The following is a 19,254-nucleotide window of genomic DNA, read 5'->3' as shown; positions in this document are numbered from 1 at the left end:
ACCCTTTTGTGTGTGTGTGAACTTTCTATAGCACCCTAATTTTGAACACTATAAACTGAAAACGTGGTCCTTAATACTAGCGCCGTGTTTTCTGGTTGACTCAGTGATTAGTTCCTGAAATTTTAGAGCATTTTTGTGCTTTGCTGGTGAACAAAGAATAAATGTTTCTTTGTAATGGAAGCCAGAGCACTTTAGAGCAGACCTACTGTATTTTCTCACAGCTTGTTTGTGGCAGAGTGGGCTGACTTAAATCCCAAGCCAAAAAAGAAAGACAAGACGAATAGAAGGTTTTGAATGTCAGCACAACACACCACCCCGGATAGGCCTCTTTGGCATATTGATTACTTTAAGCTCATTATTTTTAAGGAACAGCAGACACATGTGAAGCTCTGAAACCTGGGTAGAAATTACCCTTTTTTAAGACATATTTACATTTATAAGGGAAATCTCTGTAAGGGTGTCTCCCTCTCTGTACCAGGAAGAGAAAGATGACTCTAAAATCTCTAGAAACTCTTATCAATGCAGAAGGCAATGACTTAAATCTGCATTTACTATGCTTTCCTTGTTTACTGTGGTTTCCTCATAACCTCTCATAAGTGGCTCCCCAACTCCCGACATCTTTCTTTTGTCTTTAGCTGAAGCTGGTATTTAAGGTGATGGCTTGGGCCATTTCAGATAGTTACGTGGTTTTCCTGGGTCTCTCCCATGTATAGCGGAGGTATACATGTTAATAAACTTCTGTTTGTTTTCTCCTACTAATCTGTACTTTTATGACAGGGCTATATCAGCCAAGAACCTTAGAAGGGTAAAGGGAAAATTATTTTTCCTCCCCCCACAGTTTCAAATTTAACTCTTGACCTGTTACACATCATAACTAAGACACATGGGCTTCCCAAATTGAACTGTGACTCCCTATGATTCCATGCCACATGTGAATTTCTTTGATCTGAAATAATTTTCTCACTTAGATCTTAAGGCTCTCTGGGATGGTACATCAAATATTGATTTAACAACTTCAATTTAGATCATGCGTTAATGGAAGTTCCAGGCAATATTTCCCAAGGCACAGGAAGTAAGATGGTAATGTTTTAAAGTTAATCATACGCAACATTTGTATTTGACTCTAGCATGTGCTTGTGTCTTTTTTCCCTGGATTTCCTGTATCTTTTATAGGATCTACAGCATTAGGATATTTGTAAAATAGGACAAATGCATATCTATCTATATATTGCGTGCATTTAATTATATTTGTAAACACACAGAAAGTGACATTTACTTAGTACCAACTCTATATTTAGTTGTATCTAAAAATTTCAGTCTAATATTGAAATGAAGCAAATCCTGTGGGGCCCTCCCAGGTGCAAAAGTCCATCCATGTTCCCCATTTCTTGTTTGTAGAAAAAGGTGTTAGTCTCCTAGGCCTTCCCTGAGTTACAAAAAGCAGACTCAAGGGGCTTCCCTGGTGGCGCAGTGGTTGAGAGTCTGCCTGCCAATGCAGGGGACACGGGTTCGAGCCCTGGTCTGGGAAGATCCCACATGCCACGGAGCAACTAGGCCCGTGAGCTACAATTACTGAGCCTGCGCGTCTGGAGCCCATGCTCCACGACAAGAGAGGCCGCGATAGTGAGAGGCCCCCGCACCGCGATGAAGAGTGGCCCCCGCTTGCCACAACCAGAGAAAGCCCTCGCACAGAAACGAAGACCCAACACAGCCATAAGTAAATAAATAAATAAATAAATAAATAATTTAAAAAAAAAAAAAAGCGGACTCAAGCAGTTACCAATTAGGAAAGTGAGGGATTGAAGAAGCAAAGGAAAAGCAGTCAAGCAAGAAAAGTAATAATAGCTTAAACAATAATTCAGCAATAAAGCAGAGTCTCAGTTCCTCCTCAAGGGATATACATAACATATCTTTGAGTTGTTCTGCAGAAACGAAGACCCACCACCCCCCCCACCCGCAGGTGGAGGATGGTGACTACATGCTGACCACAAGCAGGTAGATCCCAAACTGGTTGGAACTAGAAGGTTGATGTTGAAGATTCCTGAAACATCATCCCATTACCTCACCACCAACCAACTGGAGGAAAGTCATGCACCCTACAATCCTCACCCCAAATGTTGCCTTAAGAAAACCTTCCTTGAAAGCCACAGGGAGTTTGGGTCCTTTGAGTATAAGCCACCCATTCTCCTAGTTGAGCCCTGCAATAAACGCTGCACTTTCCTTCATCACAACCCAGTGTCAGTAGATTGGCTTTGCTGTGCCACAGGCGAGTGGACTCAAGTTCAGTTCAGTAATGATATTAATATTTTTAAATAAAATTTTTGTAGTATTACTAGCTTTCACAGAATTATATTAATTAATGAAGATTAATTATAGATTTAATTAATTATTGGCAGGATTAATTACTTTTACAGAAAAAACACATATTTTAGAATTATCTAATTGTTTTGTATCACCAATCAGGTCAAAAGCTTGAGTTTCCTATTCTCTTCAACATGAATTCACTTTAGCTGATGGAAAATCTCATGTGCTGGACCTGTGATGTTAATTCTGTCTTAGCAAGTATTTTTTCTCTGTGACTCTGAAATTTCACATTAATTGCTTTTGCTTTGACACGTGCACAAAAATTTTAGTCCTTTCCTAGTGATCCAAATAGGGTCTTCTATCTTTACCTCCACAACAAAGTCAGCCGTCAGCACCTCTTCTATCTCAGGATTGCAAAAGTACTCAGAGATAGCAAACTAGTCAAGAAATGTTTTAGAAAGGAATTGGACAACATGTAAGAAGGAGAAAAACATAATTTCTCAATAGTATAACCAAGCCTGCACTCTATAATATCCACTTTAAACCACTTTATTCTAGTTAGTAGGAGATAGAGTCCAGACAAGAACAGACTTTCATGTATCACATTTAGTGACATTCATACTCTTCCGTATTCTAATAGCTCTCACTGTTTCTTAAGTGCTACACAATGTGCTAAGCATTTTACATACAACATCTCAATTAAATTAATTTTCACATCAACCCTAGTGGGTGCTTTTAGTCTCAGTTTTACAGATGAGGCCACTGAGGTTCAAAGAGATTAAATATCTTTTTCTGGATCACACAGCTACTCCTAGGGAATAGAAGAGCTAGGATTTGAACCCAGGTGTGACCCTAAATACTTACTCTCTATATGGCTTTTTTCTAAGTTCTTAAACACATGCAAATTGGAAGGGAAGGGGCCACCCTGGAAAGCAGATGACCCAGAAAGTTTTACAAATGTTTTCTAAATTAATGTTTTTTCACTTCATACTACAGAGTTGGAGAAATTCATTCATCTGTCTTCTTCCATAGGCACTCTTGCAAAACTCACACAGCAACTGAAATTAGGTTGCTAAGCAAAAATACTCTTCCCAAAATAATTAACCTGCTGCAGACCTTGTAAAATGATGACTCATTTAAAAATCTTTCTGAGAAGCAACAGGGCTAATTATTAAGGATACAGGTTATGAAAACAGGATGTAGTCTGAGCAGGGACCATTACAGACTTAATGTGTTAAAAGTCCCAGAGTTGAACAATAGTAAATAAACATTTAGTCAGAGTTGGCCAAATTCTGTCCATTGTGCTCACAGGAGTAGCAGGCAGATAACAGAAAGGCATCTGGCACTCTGTAGGCTTCTTAATAGTTAGTTGGGGGTGGGGGCAGAATACATGACCCCAAATATGCCACTTTGGCATGTGGATTGTTTTGAGCTAAAGGCAATCAAAACCCAGCAGACTCAGGTAAAGCTCTTTTCCTCCCCATCAACTGCCTAAATTTACATTGGAAAGAGGGCCTATACGAGGAAGAGAGATAACGTTTTACCTAAGAAATGTAATCTGTAATAGGGCAACATTTGTTTTTCAAACATTTCCTCTGCCTTCCTGTGAATGGCCTTCCTCCCCCTTGTATCCCCAGACCCATACCCCTTTCCTTAGCTCAAGGTTTTATATAAGCTTCAATTACCTGGCTGCCATTCAGGTCTCAGATTTTCATGGGACTCCTGTATGTATAAAATTAAATTTGTTTTTCTCCTATTAATCTGTCTTATATCAATTTCATTATTAAACCGGTCAAAGAAGGTTGGGACATGTAAATAACAAACTTTCTGAATGAAGCCAAGAATGCCTTTGCTTCGTCCCAATGCATACCCTTTGAAGAAAGTGCTCCTCAAGAAAATGGTGTAAATAAATTGAAGATTCACAATAGATTTAGGACTGTTATTTTTTTTTTTTTGAATCAATGTTATTTGGGGCACAGATTCCTCTATTTAATAAGTAAATCATCCTAACATAGTTCATGAAATACACTTACTTTTCCTTGCATAGTAATTAGTCAGCAACACTTTGCATGGAATTTTCTGACTGTGGTGTGAAGAAAAGAAAGAACAAATTTTATTCCAAACCTCCCTCTTTTAGGTCTATGGTCATCTCTCTTCTTCCTTTTCCTACCCATATATTGAGCAATAAACAGTGTACTGTCAGATGAACAATATCCTAGGAATCAGAAAATATTTATAACAATTTTGAGTAATTTATACTGAACTAACAAGTATTTCTAGAGCCTTTGAACAAGTAAAAAGGACAAAGAAAAAAGTCCTCAGCAATTAAACACCCGTTCCAGCTTCCATCCTCATTAGCTCCTGCAAATCTTGACCTTGAATTTTCCCTAGCAGTCTCACCCTTGCTCTCGCCTCCTTTCAGATTTGTCTTTCCATGTTATGATTCAATGTTGGTCACAATACTCTCCATCCCTACCACCAACAAAAACTTCTTTTCTGCATAAATTAGGTTTTGGCATCTTTCCTATGCTTTTCAAGTATCCATCCACCTCCTGTTTGTTCCTGGTTTTATTTTATTTATATTCTTTTTCAAGAACCTACCCAATGCACAGGTTGAGATACCACAATAATTTTACTTATATAATTTCCATTTTTTAATTACTTTATAAAATTATAACTATATTGCATAGCAAAAAGGAGAGCACAAAATTACAGAAAGCCTACTTTTTCCAGTGTGGCCTGGCAAAAAGCCTGCTGCAAGTGGGGCTTCCAGAACATGAGCATGGAACTGTCCTGATTCTTTCTTTTATACATAAATGACAATACCCACAGCACCCAAAACTAGAGGCAAAAGAAAACATCTGTTCTAGCGTTATGTGAATTTTAAGATGCAAAAGACCCATCAAATCAACTAGTATATTTCCTATCAGTGCCAGATTATTCCCTCTGCTTATCTTATTTACTTGGTTAAGTCTAGTTATAAATATCCCAACTCATGAAATGTTCAAACGTTTCTCAGGAGATTATCATTCATTCTAACAGCATATACTGTTAATAAATGTTCCTAGGTTTGCCCTTAAATTTTCTTTACAATTTTCTTTCATTTTCGTAATCCTATTTATGCAGCAAGCCATGTTAAATGATTTTTCACTTCTCATTATCTACACTCATAAAATCCTCAAAATAACTAAGGTTTTTGTTTATGTGAAACCTTTTCATTCTACTAGGACAAATCTATCCAGACCAACTGCAAATTCTTCTAAATGATTTCACAAAATGTTAGAATTCAAGAAAGGGGATTCTTCTGGAGTCACTGCAGTGATGTTGTAACCAAAAGTTTAAGGAAAATATTATAACTGTGGCAAAATAGAAAAATATTATTCTACTCTAGCCTAAAACCATGGTGAAATATTTTACGAAGTTCTGCTTAATATTTTTCAAGGAAGATAACAGCAGACCTGGAAAAGTTTTCCAGAAAAAAATACAAAAACAAAAAATAACAAGAGAATAGATCAGGGAACTGCCATGACATAAGAAAAAAATTTTTAATTGTATATTGAGTCTGAATGAATGTACAATCGGAGGGTTTTAAAACTTTGAATATAAAATAGGGTGGCCTCTCTTTTTGTGTTATCTGACAAAGAAAACATCTCTGGAAAATTACCAGACTACTGGTTAGCCAGAACTAGAATTCCTTCCTGTATTTCATCACTTCTGAAAAGGCCCAGCCCCACAATTGACAAGAATCAGTCGTTTCCTTTCACTCACAAAAGAGCCTTATCTATAGCTACAGAGAAAAATATCTTAGGCTTTCTCTCAGCAGTCTATATGTGGTGAATTATTCTTAAATATTATTATACTTCTATTCACAATAATAGTAGCTGACCTTTACCGAGGAGCTTATGCTCTGAGCATTGGGTTAAGTATCTGACGTAGATAGTATCATCTCATGAAATCCTGATAACAATGCATAAAGCAGGTGCTATAATTACTTCTTTTAAAAAGATAAGGAAAGTGAGGCTTAGAGAGATTTAGACATTTGCCCAAAAGAGCACGGCCAGTACCTGGGAAAGGCTGAACCAGAACACAGGTTTGTTTGGATTCTCCAGGTGCAAGGAGGAAGCTGAATGGCAGTTTTTACCTCTATATCAGGACCACAGCAACACAAATGAACTCGCAGCCATCCTTTCCTGGGGCTGAAATAAGTTTACTCACAGGGTATAGCATTCAGTAAATAGTCTCAAGCAAGAAGAGTTAATGTAGAATCCCACTATTGCAGCAGATTTTTTTTCTCTAATTTCTACTTGTGTAATACCTTGTTCTTCTAAGACCACCTTCTCTTCCCCTGCTCCCCTGACACTGTCTTTTTACTTCTCAGTGCTTGAGGTTCTCAAAGGAGCTGAAGAGTAACTTTGCCCTTGCGGTGTTTTGACTTCTGAGTCATTGAATTAGAAAAGTCACTAAGACTCAAGAAATACAATAATTGCTATACGACTGGATATGGATGAACTGATTCTTTTAATTAGGCAAATTAAGAAATAATATCAGGTCAAAAGCTTTGCACAGTAGCTGATTATTCTAGTAAGCCAACTGTGCAAAATTTCCTGTTAGAAAAAAATGTTTGTCTTTCTGCAGAAAATATTCTCAAATAATTGAACTGCGTTTTTCAAGAAATGCGAGGCAAATCACAACGGCTGGACGTTAACAAGATGGGTCAGCCTCCCTGCAGAGAAAGACATGCAGTGGTTTGGGTGATACCACAGTTTCATGCTGACAAGGGAGAAGATGGAATACTGCACAGATCACCCCATCCGTGTGCTGACGATGACTTCATGAGTTCTAATTGCCTACACTTATGTCAACTGTATTCAGGTGTCCTTTGAATGCCTTTTATTTTAAATTTCTCAACCACTTCTTTTTTTTTTAACATCTTTATTGGAGTATAATTGCTTTATAATGTTGTGTTAGTTTCTGCTGTATAACAAAATGAATCAGCTATAGGTATACATACATCCCCATATCCCCTCCCTCTTGCATCTCCCTCCCACCCTCCCTATCTCACCCCTCTAGGTGGTCACAAAGCACCGAGCTGATCTCCCTGTGCTATGCAGCTGCTTCCCACTAGTTATCTATTTTATTTTTGGTAGTGTATATATGTCCATGCTACTCTCACACTTCGTCCCAGCTTACCCTTCCCCCTCCCTGTGTCCTCAAGTCCATTCTCTACATCTGTGTCTTTATTCCTGTCCTGCCCCTAGGTTCATCAGAACCGTTTTTTTTTTTTTTTTTTTAGATTCCATATATATGTGTTAGCATACGGTATTTATTTTTCTCTTTCTGACTTACTTCACTCTGCATGACAGACTCTAGGTCCATCCAGCTCACTACATATAGTTCAATTTTGTTTCTTTTTATGGCTGAGTAATACTCCATTGTATATATGTGCCACATCTTCTTTATCCATTCATCTGTCGATGGACACTTAGGTTGCTTCCATGGTCTGGCTATTGTAAATAGTGCTGCAAGGAACAGCAACCTAAAATCAGTTGTAATGTAGGAAGTCATGGGTTGTGTCTGTTTTGAACTCCTCCTGACTTTGGTCTTTTCTGAGCATCCCTTGTCTTGGGATAGATCAGAGTATAGGGAGCCTAAACTGAAAACAAACACAGTTACTTTATAAACCAAGCCAGGAGAAAAGTAAAAATTATTCCTATTGAAACACATTCTATGAATGCTACTGAAGCCATATGATTGTTAAAGGTGTTTGATGTTTAAAGACTCTCTTCACTTTGATGCTGTGTGAAGAGGCTGTGAATTCTATGGCCATTAGCCAAACTTCATAAACCTAGTTGCTATTTGAATGCGAAGGCTGGAAAGAACAGTCAAGAGGAGAATTTTGTGATTAGCTAATTAAGGTGCATTAGGAATTGACTCTATCTAAAATGCCACGCTATCCCAGTGCAGAAGTTTCAGGCTCATTTTGTGGAAAGGAAGTATGTAAGAAAATGAGTCACCACCTTTTGGAATAATTTTTTCAAACACATAATGACCCCTAACCCCCTCTCTTCTCCACCCTCCAGCCACCCTACCTCAGCGTACCACCCAACTCCACGGTGGACCTAAAGGTGTCCCAAGACCTCATGTAGCAACATCCTCAGCATTTGTTTTTCTAACATGCTGAATCCTCCCGGAGATGTTTGCCATTAACCCCAAGGAATCAAGAGATCCACGTCCCCACCGTTAACCCCACACTTACTTATTCTGTAATCCTGGACAAGTTCCTGAAGCTCTCCAACCTGTACTTTTTTCATCTTTAAACTGAGGATAATAATGTCTGTTCCACCCACCATGTGTATGTGAAATCATAACGCCTGTTCTACTCCCTGTATGTGTGTGAAAGTATCTACTAGCAGTGGTAAGGCAGGAAGCATTAATCTGCGGCAGATTAACCGCCAGGGTCATCAAACATCTCTCAGCACCTCCACGTAGGTACCACCAGTGACAAAGACACTTTACTTTCAGCTGTGATCATCTAGCACAGAGGTTAGCAAACTTCTTCTGTAAAGGGGTAAATATTAAATATTTTGGGCTTTGCAGGCCGTGTGGTCTCTGCTCCATTTACTCAACTCTGTTATTGCAGCATGAAAGCAGGCACAGACAATTCATAAATGGGTGGGTGTGGCCAGATTTGGCCCCTAGTCCTTAGTTTGCCAACCCTGAATTAGACTGCGTGACAAATATGATTGATGGATGTATTTAAACTGGGAGAAAGGGAACTGGTTTCTGCCACTCCCCACCCCCTCCCCCAGTGTACAGTAATCAGGAAAATGCCTGACAATAAGAGAGAAGAAAAAAATTAGGGAAAAAAAATAATGCAGTAACTGTGCCATCTGCCTACCCATCCTCTTCTTCTCTTGCAGGTAAGTTGAGGAAGGACAACTTTACCTGGCTCTTTCCTTTCCTTCACAAAGTCTGAGGGATCTAAAGTGCAAGAGCTTGACAGGCTAAAATTTGAGAGTAGGCTAACCCCTGGCACTAGTCATGCCCGGGATATGCAGACAGACAATAGAGACCTAGCAGCACGTGTCTGTACAACGTGGGTGATGGAGACACGCCCACTCAGTATGTGGAGGAGATAGAGAAGTGGCCACGGGCCAGGCAAGGGTGGAAGGGAGCCGAGAAGGACGGTCGGCGTGCTCATGGCAGAGTCACAGGGCAGGGGGCTTCACAGCAGACCACCCAAACGGGATGAGACGGAAGGCGCAGCTACTCTCAGGGAATCTGCAGCATCTGAGAGTCGTGGAGAGACACTGAACAGCCCAGAAACAGCCTCAGCCACTACTTTCACGAGGAGCCAGGCTGGGAGAATACAGGTAACCCGCTTCGTAGGAGTGTGACCTGTGCCGTTGCACCAGCCCTGCACTCAGCTTAATGTTCTGCTATTGCTGTCTTAAAATTCTTAATTTTTTTAAACTAGAGTCCCCCAAGTTCTTTCCCATTATGCACTGGGCCCCTGAATTATGTGGCCAGTCCCGACAGCCTCAGGACACTCCCTCTGAACCAGGTGTGGATGCTAGCAGACTACACCACGCCCTCACAACCCCCCAGAGGAAGCACAGTGTCTGCGTGGTACCAAATACAGGGGAGGAGAGCTCAGCAGGAGGGAAAGGAAAGACCAAAATGGAATTCTGATTTGTTCTAGGATTGAACTATGCATATTAAATTTAACCAAAAAAAAAAAAAAACCCACCAGATAAAATTGAATTTACCAGGAAATAGCCAGGTTAAGGTCTCTGCTTCAGGTGGGGATTGGAGGCACGGAGAACGGGAGAGGTAACCAAAGAGTAATGAAAGCTGAGTTCAGTCATAAAGAAAGTATTAGAATTACGTCCTTGAGTTTTATGGGGCGTCTTAACTGTGAAATATAACACTGGTTACAGCTTTGTAAACCTTAAAGTACTACAGGACTTTCAGGCAATATATGTAAAGGAGTTTTCCTTTAAATCACATCGCTATTGCTCTCTCCCTGGCTTTGAAAAAGAAAAGCAAGGAATGAGTCTCACGCACGGGGCCAGAGGAAGCCAGAGCTGGGGGCCTTCCAAAAGTGAAGTGACAGCATGGCACCTGGGAGAGGAGGTTGATGCAGAGAGGGGGTGACACAGGGAGCTCTGCCCAGAGGCCGCCACTGGGTGGACTTTCTCTGCACCCCCCTCACCTCCCTCTCTAGGCACCTCTCTTGTTTCCCCATCTGGGTTCCTCACTATGCCTTTCATTGAAATTATAAAAATGAGATCCCGGTGATCTCATTCTGCTCCACAGTGGGCCTTCCCAGCCCAGACTTGCATGAGGTGTTCCCCAAACCCGAACCTGACCCATCTACTAAACTCTAAGTCTCCTGGGTTCTAAGGATGGGGTTAAGAAGTCACCTGGCTAGATTTAAATCACATCATAGCATCACTACCCTTACTCTGTATTCCTCAGTCTTAACCCCAGCGAATCTTTGATTGAAATGAAAAGGGAAGTAGTCATTTTAAAGAGGCTCGATTGAAGGTAGGGTGAGGACAATTTTTCTTTAAATCATACCACTGGGCGATTCTCCTATGTAAAAGAAGTCATGGCAGGGGGAGGGTAAGAAGCACTCCAGGAACATATTTTTTTCTTCTCTTCTCTCTCGATACATGCAATTCCCAGATCCCCTTTTCTCTACTACCAAGTGCCAGCGTTCTCTCTGGTGTCACATACCTTCTTTGGAGAGCCAAGCTGGACCCAGAGTTCACACAGCAGACAAGTCTTGGCTCCTAAAACCCGGTGCTGAGGAAGCCCAGGGTTACACCAACGGCCAGGGCTCCGGGAACACACTGCAGGCAGAGCAGCTCCCTCTGCAAGCTTAGGGCAGTGGATCTCACACTTCAGAATCACCTGGAGAGTAGGTTAACACGCAGATTGCTGGTCCCCATGTCCAGGGTTTCTAATTCTGTGGGTCTAGGATGGGGCCTGAGAGTTTGCATTTCTAACAAGTTCCCAGGTGACGCTACTGCTGGTGGTCCCAGGACCACACACGGAGAACCAACGCTCTAGGGCTGAGATAGGTCCGGACAGTTGCAAGGAGGCCTCAGGATATCTACCTCTTTCAGCTAGAAACTCTCTGCTTTTCCCATAACTAAACTAGAAATGTTTGACTTGGCCGGAAAAAATGTTAATTGTAACTATTTACATGACTGATTACATGCCTGATTATCATTCATCCTCCAGCAGAGGCCCTGTTTGAGTGTTTAAACTTGTAGGCTACAAAGAGGCCAAAACCTCTTTGCAGATATGGGTGTGTGTGTTTAACAAGACAGTTTTTATCAGAAGACTCACAAATAATCTAGATTTTCAGATTTTATTGAAAAAAATCAGAAGGTCTGGCACTACGGAGCCCATCTTCCCACATAGCTACGTTTAGCTGGGGTTGAGTGGTGGCCGCCCCACTTAGATGGAGAATTTGCTCACTAGTTCACACCTGTCCTTACTACTCTCCATTACCTCTTGAATACTGAGACCCAAAAGTCAGTTGCCATATATTTATCTGTACTCTGTTTTTCTTCTAGTAGAGGAAGTCTTCTCTTTACCTGAGAAAAGCAAAAGCTACATCGAGAAAGTTTCAGGTTTCAAGAAAAAAATATGTAATAATGACTACTCCTGTGGGTTTATATGCAACTACTCTGCCAGCTTCATCTGTTTCCAGCCACCTGTCTTCTGAGTCCATTTGCGTTTGGGTCCAGTCTGGACAAGCCTGGATGGCAGGCAGAAATGCGCGGGGAGGAACTAGAGGCAAGAAGCAGACTGCTGGGCAGGGTGGTCAAAGAAACCATCTGGAAAGGAATTGTCCAAAAGGAAGAAGCCGCAGTCTGTCACAAGCTTGACCGAGGACAGCGTCACTTTGCCAAGGGAGAGAGAATGTTGTGCGTGGCGGGAATACGCTCACATGATGTCTCCACAGACACACGGCCAAAGCCGAGGCTGATGGGGGGCTGCAATAAGGGCACACACGGAAACAGAGATGTGCACTAGGAGAGGCTCTGTAAGGAGCTGGGGCCTTGCTTGGAGAACTGGCCATGCAGAAGGCAGGGGAGGATCTGGGGAACTTCTGCAGGGTCACTGTTGGGACCGGTAGAGGTGGCAGAGGCATCAATAGATCGTCAAGCCAGCTCAGGGACAGGACAGTGGAGGGCCTGATGGACCGCCCCTGGGGACCACCTCTTAAATTAACCTGAGTGGAGAGGACGTTCTGCAATTGTTTAGGTAGAAACTAAGACAAGGAAATACCATGCTGATCTCGTACTATTAACTCCCTGGCTTTCTCAGCTTCAGAGCTCTGGGTTATAACTCATCCCACAGAGTTTTTTGTGCACCACTATACAAAATAACAAGCACACAAGAACCATGTTGGGTGCCAGGATACACACACACACACACACACACACAAAAACATATTCCTTCCCTCAATAATGTCATAGTCCAAGATAGTGGTCTATAAGTTTTTTTAACAGTTCAATCCATTATTTAAAAATGTAATCGCTTATCCCAACATTTGTATATTTACCTATAAATTATAATCTCCTAATGTGTTAGGCTTATTATAAATTATAACCCCAAATAGAAAAAAACTAACTAAATAAATAATAACAAACATTATCAATACATATAGGAAGCTCATACCCCAATGACTTCTCCTGTGATAATTTCTGTACAAAACAGACATTTAAACAGATCTAAAAAATAAAAGGAAGCTTGGGAAATGCTTTAATAGCAGTCTTGGATCTGAGGATTAACTGGACCTGATCCTGAATAACTCCTGAGTTCTTAAAGGAATTGGAAACATGCAAAGACAAATGGCTGTAGATTAGGACAGAGGGAAAAGCTCTGAGGACCAACCATTTCTCAGACTGTGGTACTTCAGCTGGGCCCAGGGAATGAGTAAACTCTTTCCAGGGAGAGGAAAGAGTATAAACAAAAGTACATAGCTGTTCAGTGGCCTGACGTGGACTTAGGAGAACTTCAAAATGGAGAACAAATGCAGCAAAATGCTAATTATGTGTGCAACAAAACATAATGGATTAACTCAGGCAAGTTGCATCTGATAATGAGACTACAGTCTGTGTTGGCATGTTCAGCCTTCAGTTTGTCCCTCATATGGCACTGTTATTTTTTCCCATCAGAAAAAAAAAAAAGTGAACCTTGGTGGTCACCATGGTAACTAAATAGTGGGAGCGAGGGCAGAGGAAGGTCAAGGAATGTTCTATCAAGAAAGTACAAAACACAGGTTATTTTTAATTTTGGCTCTGTTCCTATAATTTTAATGTCTGAAAATTAAGATGTACATAAATAGTAATGTCTGTTTCTCAAGCAGCCATGAGAAAAAATACTTTCCCAGTAATTCAATACAACCTTCTTATTTTGTTGACGTTTCATTTTCATCAGCTGCCATTCAAGCCAACAAAAATGCCCAAAGTGAGTATTTTCCAAATTTGTAACCAGGGAGGGTGAAGGGGGTCCTGTACCCTCCTCCTCCTCCCCCTTGTTTTCTGTTCTCCTCTGTTCTTTGTACACTAGCATGACCCACCGTCCACAGAACAGATTGATAATTGCTTGTCTAGGAGTGGTGATGTGTTTACTCACAGTCACCCATATTCTCTCATCTAATGACACTTGTGGCCAAGGACAAAGATTTGCCAGGCAGCTGACAAACCAGAGTGGGGAGGTGACGTAGCTCGTGAACCAAGGGTTTTCCCCCCGCACAGGCCCAGCCAGCTGTCCCCGGCAGAGAAAAGCCTACATGACTGCACTCCGGGGCCAACTGAGTGGACCTGAATGTTACTCTGTCCTCCCCACACCCCTGCTCGAAGGAAATGTGCCCAAGGGCAAATAGCAGGAGCAGCAAAAAAATATAAAACAGAAAAAAAAAGTCAAAACCTCAGAACATAAGAAAAATACCTCTTAAAAAACTCTCACAATACTTTATGCCAAAGAGAGTGACATAGGTGAATTGTGTGAAAATAGTTTCCTAAGGATTACACATAGCTATATTTTGCTTAAACCAGAGTCCTCATCAAGAACACAGACTTAGAGGTTTTCTACTTCTCTATAGATTTCATTTAGATTATAAACCAATCATAACCTATATTGGGCAGGCCATTTAGATTTTACCAAAACAGTCCCACCGTTTTCATGAAATAGTTTTGTCACTTGCGTATTTATAAATATGCCACACCCTACATATGAATGCATCACTGAAAAGGAAATTTTAGAATTAACCTTTCTTTGTTACTTTAAAATGTATCACTCAAAACTAAATTTAAAGATAGGATTCATGTTACCGTCATCAGCGAAATTATTTTCAGGATCCGCTTTCTTATTTTCATTCAATACATACTCATAACGTGATTGCATGGTGTCAGTCCTAGGTGAAGAAAAGAACTGTGGGGGGGTCTGTGCCATCATGGACCTCACAGTCTAGTAAAGTTGTTCCAGTTGACTAGGTAAGTCACAGAGAGAGCTGGAGAAACTAGGAAGACCTTTTGCCTATGCTCGCTGATTGGCTGAATCAGTTATTTCCAGGTCAGTTTTTAAAAATTTATTATGATAAGAATGAGTCAACGTTTCTATCTCAAAGCCAATTCCACAGAAATGTTCCTGAGCACCTTCCCTATGCAAGGCATACTGGTTTCATCCACAATGGCTCAAAGAGAGGGATCTTCAATGTGATCTTTTAAAAAATGAAAAAGGTACTTTGTATTCTAGCAGCTGATTTTTTTCAAAGCACAAAATTATATCATAGGTGCACTGGCAATTTGGAGGCCCCGGTAACTTTCTTTGTTCGCTTTTCTTCAGAGGAGAATATTGGTTTATTGGAGATTGCTTTGCTTTTTTCATCTTGGACTATGAATGAGTGGATAGGTGACTGTTAGGGGCTTAACCAGTAGTTAAATCATGTCTCACTGAATTCAGATTCCACCTTTCTGAGCTGCTGCCATTTCACAAACTGAGAACTTGAAATCAGGTCCCGTGGAATACAGTAACCTGGAGGTAAAACTGTGGCCTCTCAAACTCTGCTCCCACGCATGACTGGGGACGTCCAGACTCTCCTCAAAGACCCTCACTCAGCTCTTTCTAGAAGTCCCCAAGCGGAGGGGGTAAGGAACCGAGCTCGTCAGCGCTGTCCTGACGGCTACCAGGAGACCTTCTGACACTTCCTTCTCTCTTGCTCTTGCTGCCAGCGGCCTCTGCTGTCATCACTGAAGCTGCTCTGCAGTTATCAAGGGCAACACAGAAGAGATTGCAGGAAGAGGGGAAGCCTCCAGGATTGGACCCCAGTGCTCAGATAGCAACCAAACTTCCCACACACTGAAGGCATTGGTGGGGCCAGAATCCCTGATGGTCTCGAAGTCCTTATGGTCACTGAAGCCCCCAGAGTCACAGAAGTCACTGCACAAAAGGCCTCCAACTGTAACTGTGGATGCACCAAAGTTGGGAGCAAGGGTGGCTCCTGAGGGGACAGGACACCTAGTGAGAGAAACCTGGTTGGAAGCGGGAACAAGGGATTATAGGTTATCTTAAAGCAGCATTTGCTTAGAAAGCACACTTTTGTGGCTTATAATATCGATACTTATTTGGTGGCGCTTTAAAGGGTTGCTCATGGAGATTACAGGTCAGATAAAGCCCTGTCCCCAAAATATCTTTTGATGATGGCACAGGTGGAGAAATCATCTCTTCCTAACTAACTCCTTTTGAATTGCCATCTTGTGTCCACAGTATGTCGGAGGTTTGGTGAAGTTTTACTGCACACTGGCAGAAATCCTTCAGGTATAGATAGGTTAAGGACAGAGGACAGTGATGTGCTGGTAAGCCAGCTCTTTAGAGAAAGAAAAAAAATCCTTGATTAGTAGGTAGCATTTGCAGATTTCTATGGTGTAAATTCCCCCATCGTGGCCAAGTTCATGACGATCACCAGCATGATGTCACTGAACATGGCCAGTGCCACTTGGCACAAGCACAGGACTGAGGAAGGGCCAAGTGACGGCCACAGCCTCACTCCCCGGCTCTCGCTTTCCCATGAAGACAGAATCAGATTGGAGAAACTTCCCTGCATTCCTAAGCAAGATATTACAAAGGCAGAAGTAAGAAGTGAGTAAGAAGACAGCCGGTTATCAGACAAACCTAGCATCACTTGCTACTGCCTTCATTGGACCCTCTGTCTGCCTGACAAGGATAAACACATTCTGACAAGCCAAGCCTCAGTCCAAGGGCTGCAGTGTTGCAAAGCAGACCAAGAAGCGGGTAGAAGGAGGGAAAAATCAGACGAAGAATCTATCTTCTTAAAGTATGTGACAATAAGCCAGGGAGAAAACACGTGAGTTTGTATTGACAAACTTAAAACAAACGGCCTTTGTAAAGAAAACAGGCTGGGTTTTGAACGGAAGTCAATGTTTTGTTCTTGTTTTCTGTTATTGGGAATACAGCTTAGTTCACAAGGATACTGGCTTTCTCATCTTCCTTGCACTCCTCGTTTCAGCAATCCTCTTGGCCAGAGATGCCTCATGGGAGAGCCTGGATCTGTAATGTTTCGGTAACAGTTCCTGATGTGTTGACACAGTGAGGGATCTCTACGGAGATACTCACCATGAGGTAACACTGCCTCAAGCACAGTCCAAAAGATGATGTCAAAGATATGTACAAACAGGCAGTGACCTCGAAGGCTTCTACTGCATGTGGTGGACCAAGCAGAGCCGTGCTCATTGGTCATGAGCTTCATGATTTGCTGAGAATATATCTGAGCCGGGGAAGAGCTGTGGTCAAGAACCAAGAATTAGTCACCAGCAATGTTGGTTAAGAGGCTAGCTGGACATTCCAAAGAAATTAACTGCTCACAGGATATTTCAGAGAAATTGACTGCTTGCTTTGTGCCTCAGTTTTTCCATCTAAGGCAGGAGATCACAAACTGTTATCCTTTTCATAGGGCTAAGCTATGAGGTTTCATGAATTAATTTACTGAAAGGAGAGATTTTAGAAATGAGGCCCGATGTATGATGGCTGTCTTAGCCAAGTTGCATTGGAACAATTCCTGCATTCTCTCTATTACGTTCTATGACTGTGGCACAGTGACAGTCCAAAGACAACCAGTTTTACTGTCATGAACTCAAGAATATGCTTCTTCCAGCTGTGCTAAGTTGTATGCCTGCCAGTAGATCATTTTGGGTTGAAAATATTAATCAAAGAGGGTTAACGCCTCATCATAGGTTATTTGTAGATAGTAAAGCTACAGGGCTTCCCTGGTGGCACAGTGGTTGAGAATCTGCCTGCTAATGCAGGGGACACGGGTTCGAGCCCTGGTCTGGGAAGATCCCACATGCCACGGAGCACCTAGGCCTGTGAGCCACAACTACTGAGCCTGCGCGTCTGGAGCCTGTGCTCCGCAACAAAAGAGGCCGGGAGAGTGAGAGGCCCGCGCACCGCGATGAACAGTGGCCTCCGCTTGCCACAACTAGAGAAAGCCCTTGCACAGAAACTAAGACCCAACACAGCCAAAAATAAATAAGTAAATAAATAATTTTTTTTTAAAAAGCTACAAAAGATATAGTCTTAGGACTTTTTGTCATTCACTGAGCTATGGGATAAACCCAACATCTGGACTTCACACTTTGGAGCTACACTATTCACAGCACATGATGAATATATTCAGCCCAAGAACTTTGCTTTTCTCTTCTTCCTCTCCTTTATTCCACAGGGCTTTGACTAGAAAGCTTTAGATAAATTTAACCCAAGTAAGCAATAAAAACAGAAACGGAAATAAATAAAAATAGAAACAAAAATTATACTTATTTTTGTCTGTATATTACAGCTTTGGTCTACTTAACATTTTCTTATGATCCCACAAGATCATACATAACCTGCTTGAGGGCAAAAGCTGTCTAATTCACTTATGTAACCCCTGAAGCAATTAGCACAGGGCTTACACAGAATTTATGAGCAATACATCTTTACGTAATTGAATTAAGCTAAGGGGGAAAAAGGCAGGGTATGAGAAAGTGCAATGGACACCAGCATATTCTACTTGATCTCCTGGAAAACGTGGCCCCATTCTGGCTGAAATAAATTGAAGGAAGCAAAAAATGTAGACTGATCTCTCAAAAAGTCCTCAGAAATCATAAGGACCCTCTAGAAAGATGCTTCTACTCATGGGTTCTTCATTCAGAAGGTGAAGAAGTTGCAGGATTTCCCAAATATTATAGAGAAAACAGGAAAGCCAAAAAGTGACTGAAAGGTTCAGAAACTAGATGAATTTTGAATGACTCCCCAGTAGGAAAGCTCTGCCGGAGATGAGGGATACAAACAGGCTGTTGATCAACTTGATAGGCTAATATTACATTCTCCCCAAATAGCCTCTAATGAAATTCTCCAGATCTCTGAATTCTCACCCTCAGAATGTTAACCCAGAGGTCCTATATCACAGCAATTCCCCAGCTTGTTGAGAGAAGGACAACTAAAAGCTCTTGAGAAAAGGTTAAAGGAATAGTAAGCTAATATAGTCATGACCGGGGTGTGCAAACCTGTTGTTCTCTGTCTCTTAAAATACAGAACAATAGCTGCATGTGCAAACATAGTAGAACTCCTTAAAGTATGCAGGAGGGCAGACATAGGGACAATGAAAAGTAAGCTATTAACACTGTAGAACAAGTGGGATATATTCACTCCTTGGGATTAATCAAGCATCTCAGATTTGAAAAAGATTTAGATAAATAAATGATCAGTGGAAAATAGGATGCTAAAAAGAAGTTAGGAAATACTTATACACACCACTAGCCTTTGAGTATAATGTCCTAGAGAGCAACTGCCATACTCTTCCTGAAAGGTCATTGGGGACCTGCCATGGTTTGAATGTTTGTGTTCCCCCCAAACTCATGTTGAAAT

General features: G+C 41.5%; 1 protein-coding gene across 2 annotated transcripts in view; it reads right to left on the bottom strand.

Moving 5' to 3' along the window:
- The window catches only part of FILIP1 (filamin A interacting protein 1), a 213,157-nt gene that overhangs the window by 111,160 nt on the left and 82,743 nt on the right, over positions 1 to 19,254 (bottom strand). For both annotated transcript variants that reach the window (XM_082474162.1, XM_082474163.1), the window contains exon 2: positions 4,338 to 4,519. In XM_082474162.1, the coding sequence (XP_082330288.1) occupies positions 4,338 to 4,349 (12 nt within the window). In that variant the 5' untranslated portion in view covers positions 4,350 to 4,519. The remainder of the gene's footprint in view (positions 1 to 4,337; positions 4,520 to 19,254) is intronic.

The sequence above is a fragment of the Balaenoptera physalus genome, assembly GCF_965194825.1.
Source record: "Balaenoptera physalus genome assembly, chromosome: 9".
NCBI lineage: Eukaryota > Metazoa > Chordata > Mammalia > Artiodactyla > Balaenopteridae > Balaenoptera > Balaenoptera physalus.
The sequence above is the reverse complement of the archived record's forward strand: the minus strand, read 5'-3'. Positions and strand labels throughout refer to the sequence as shown.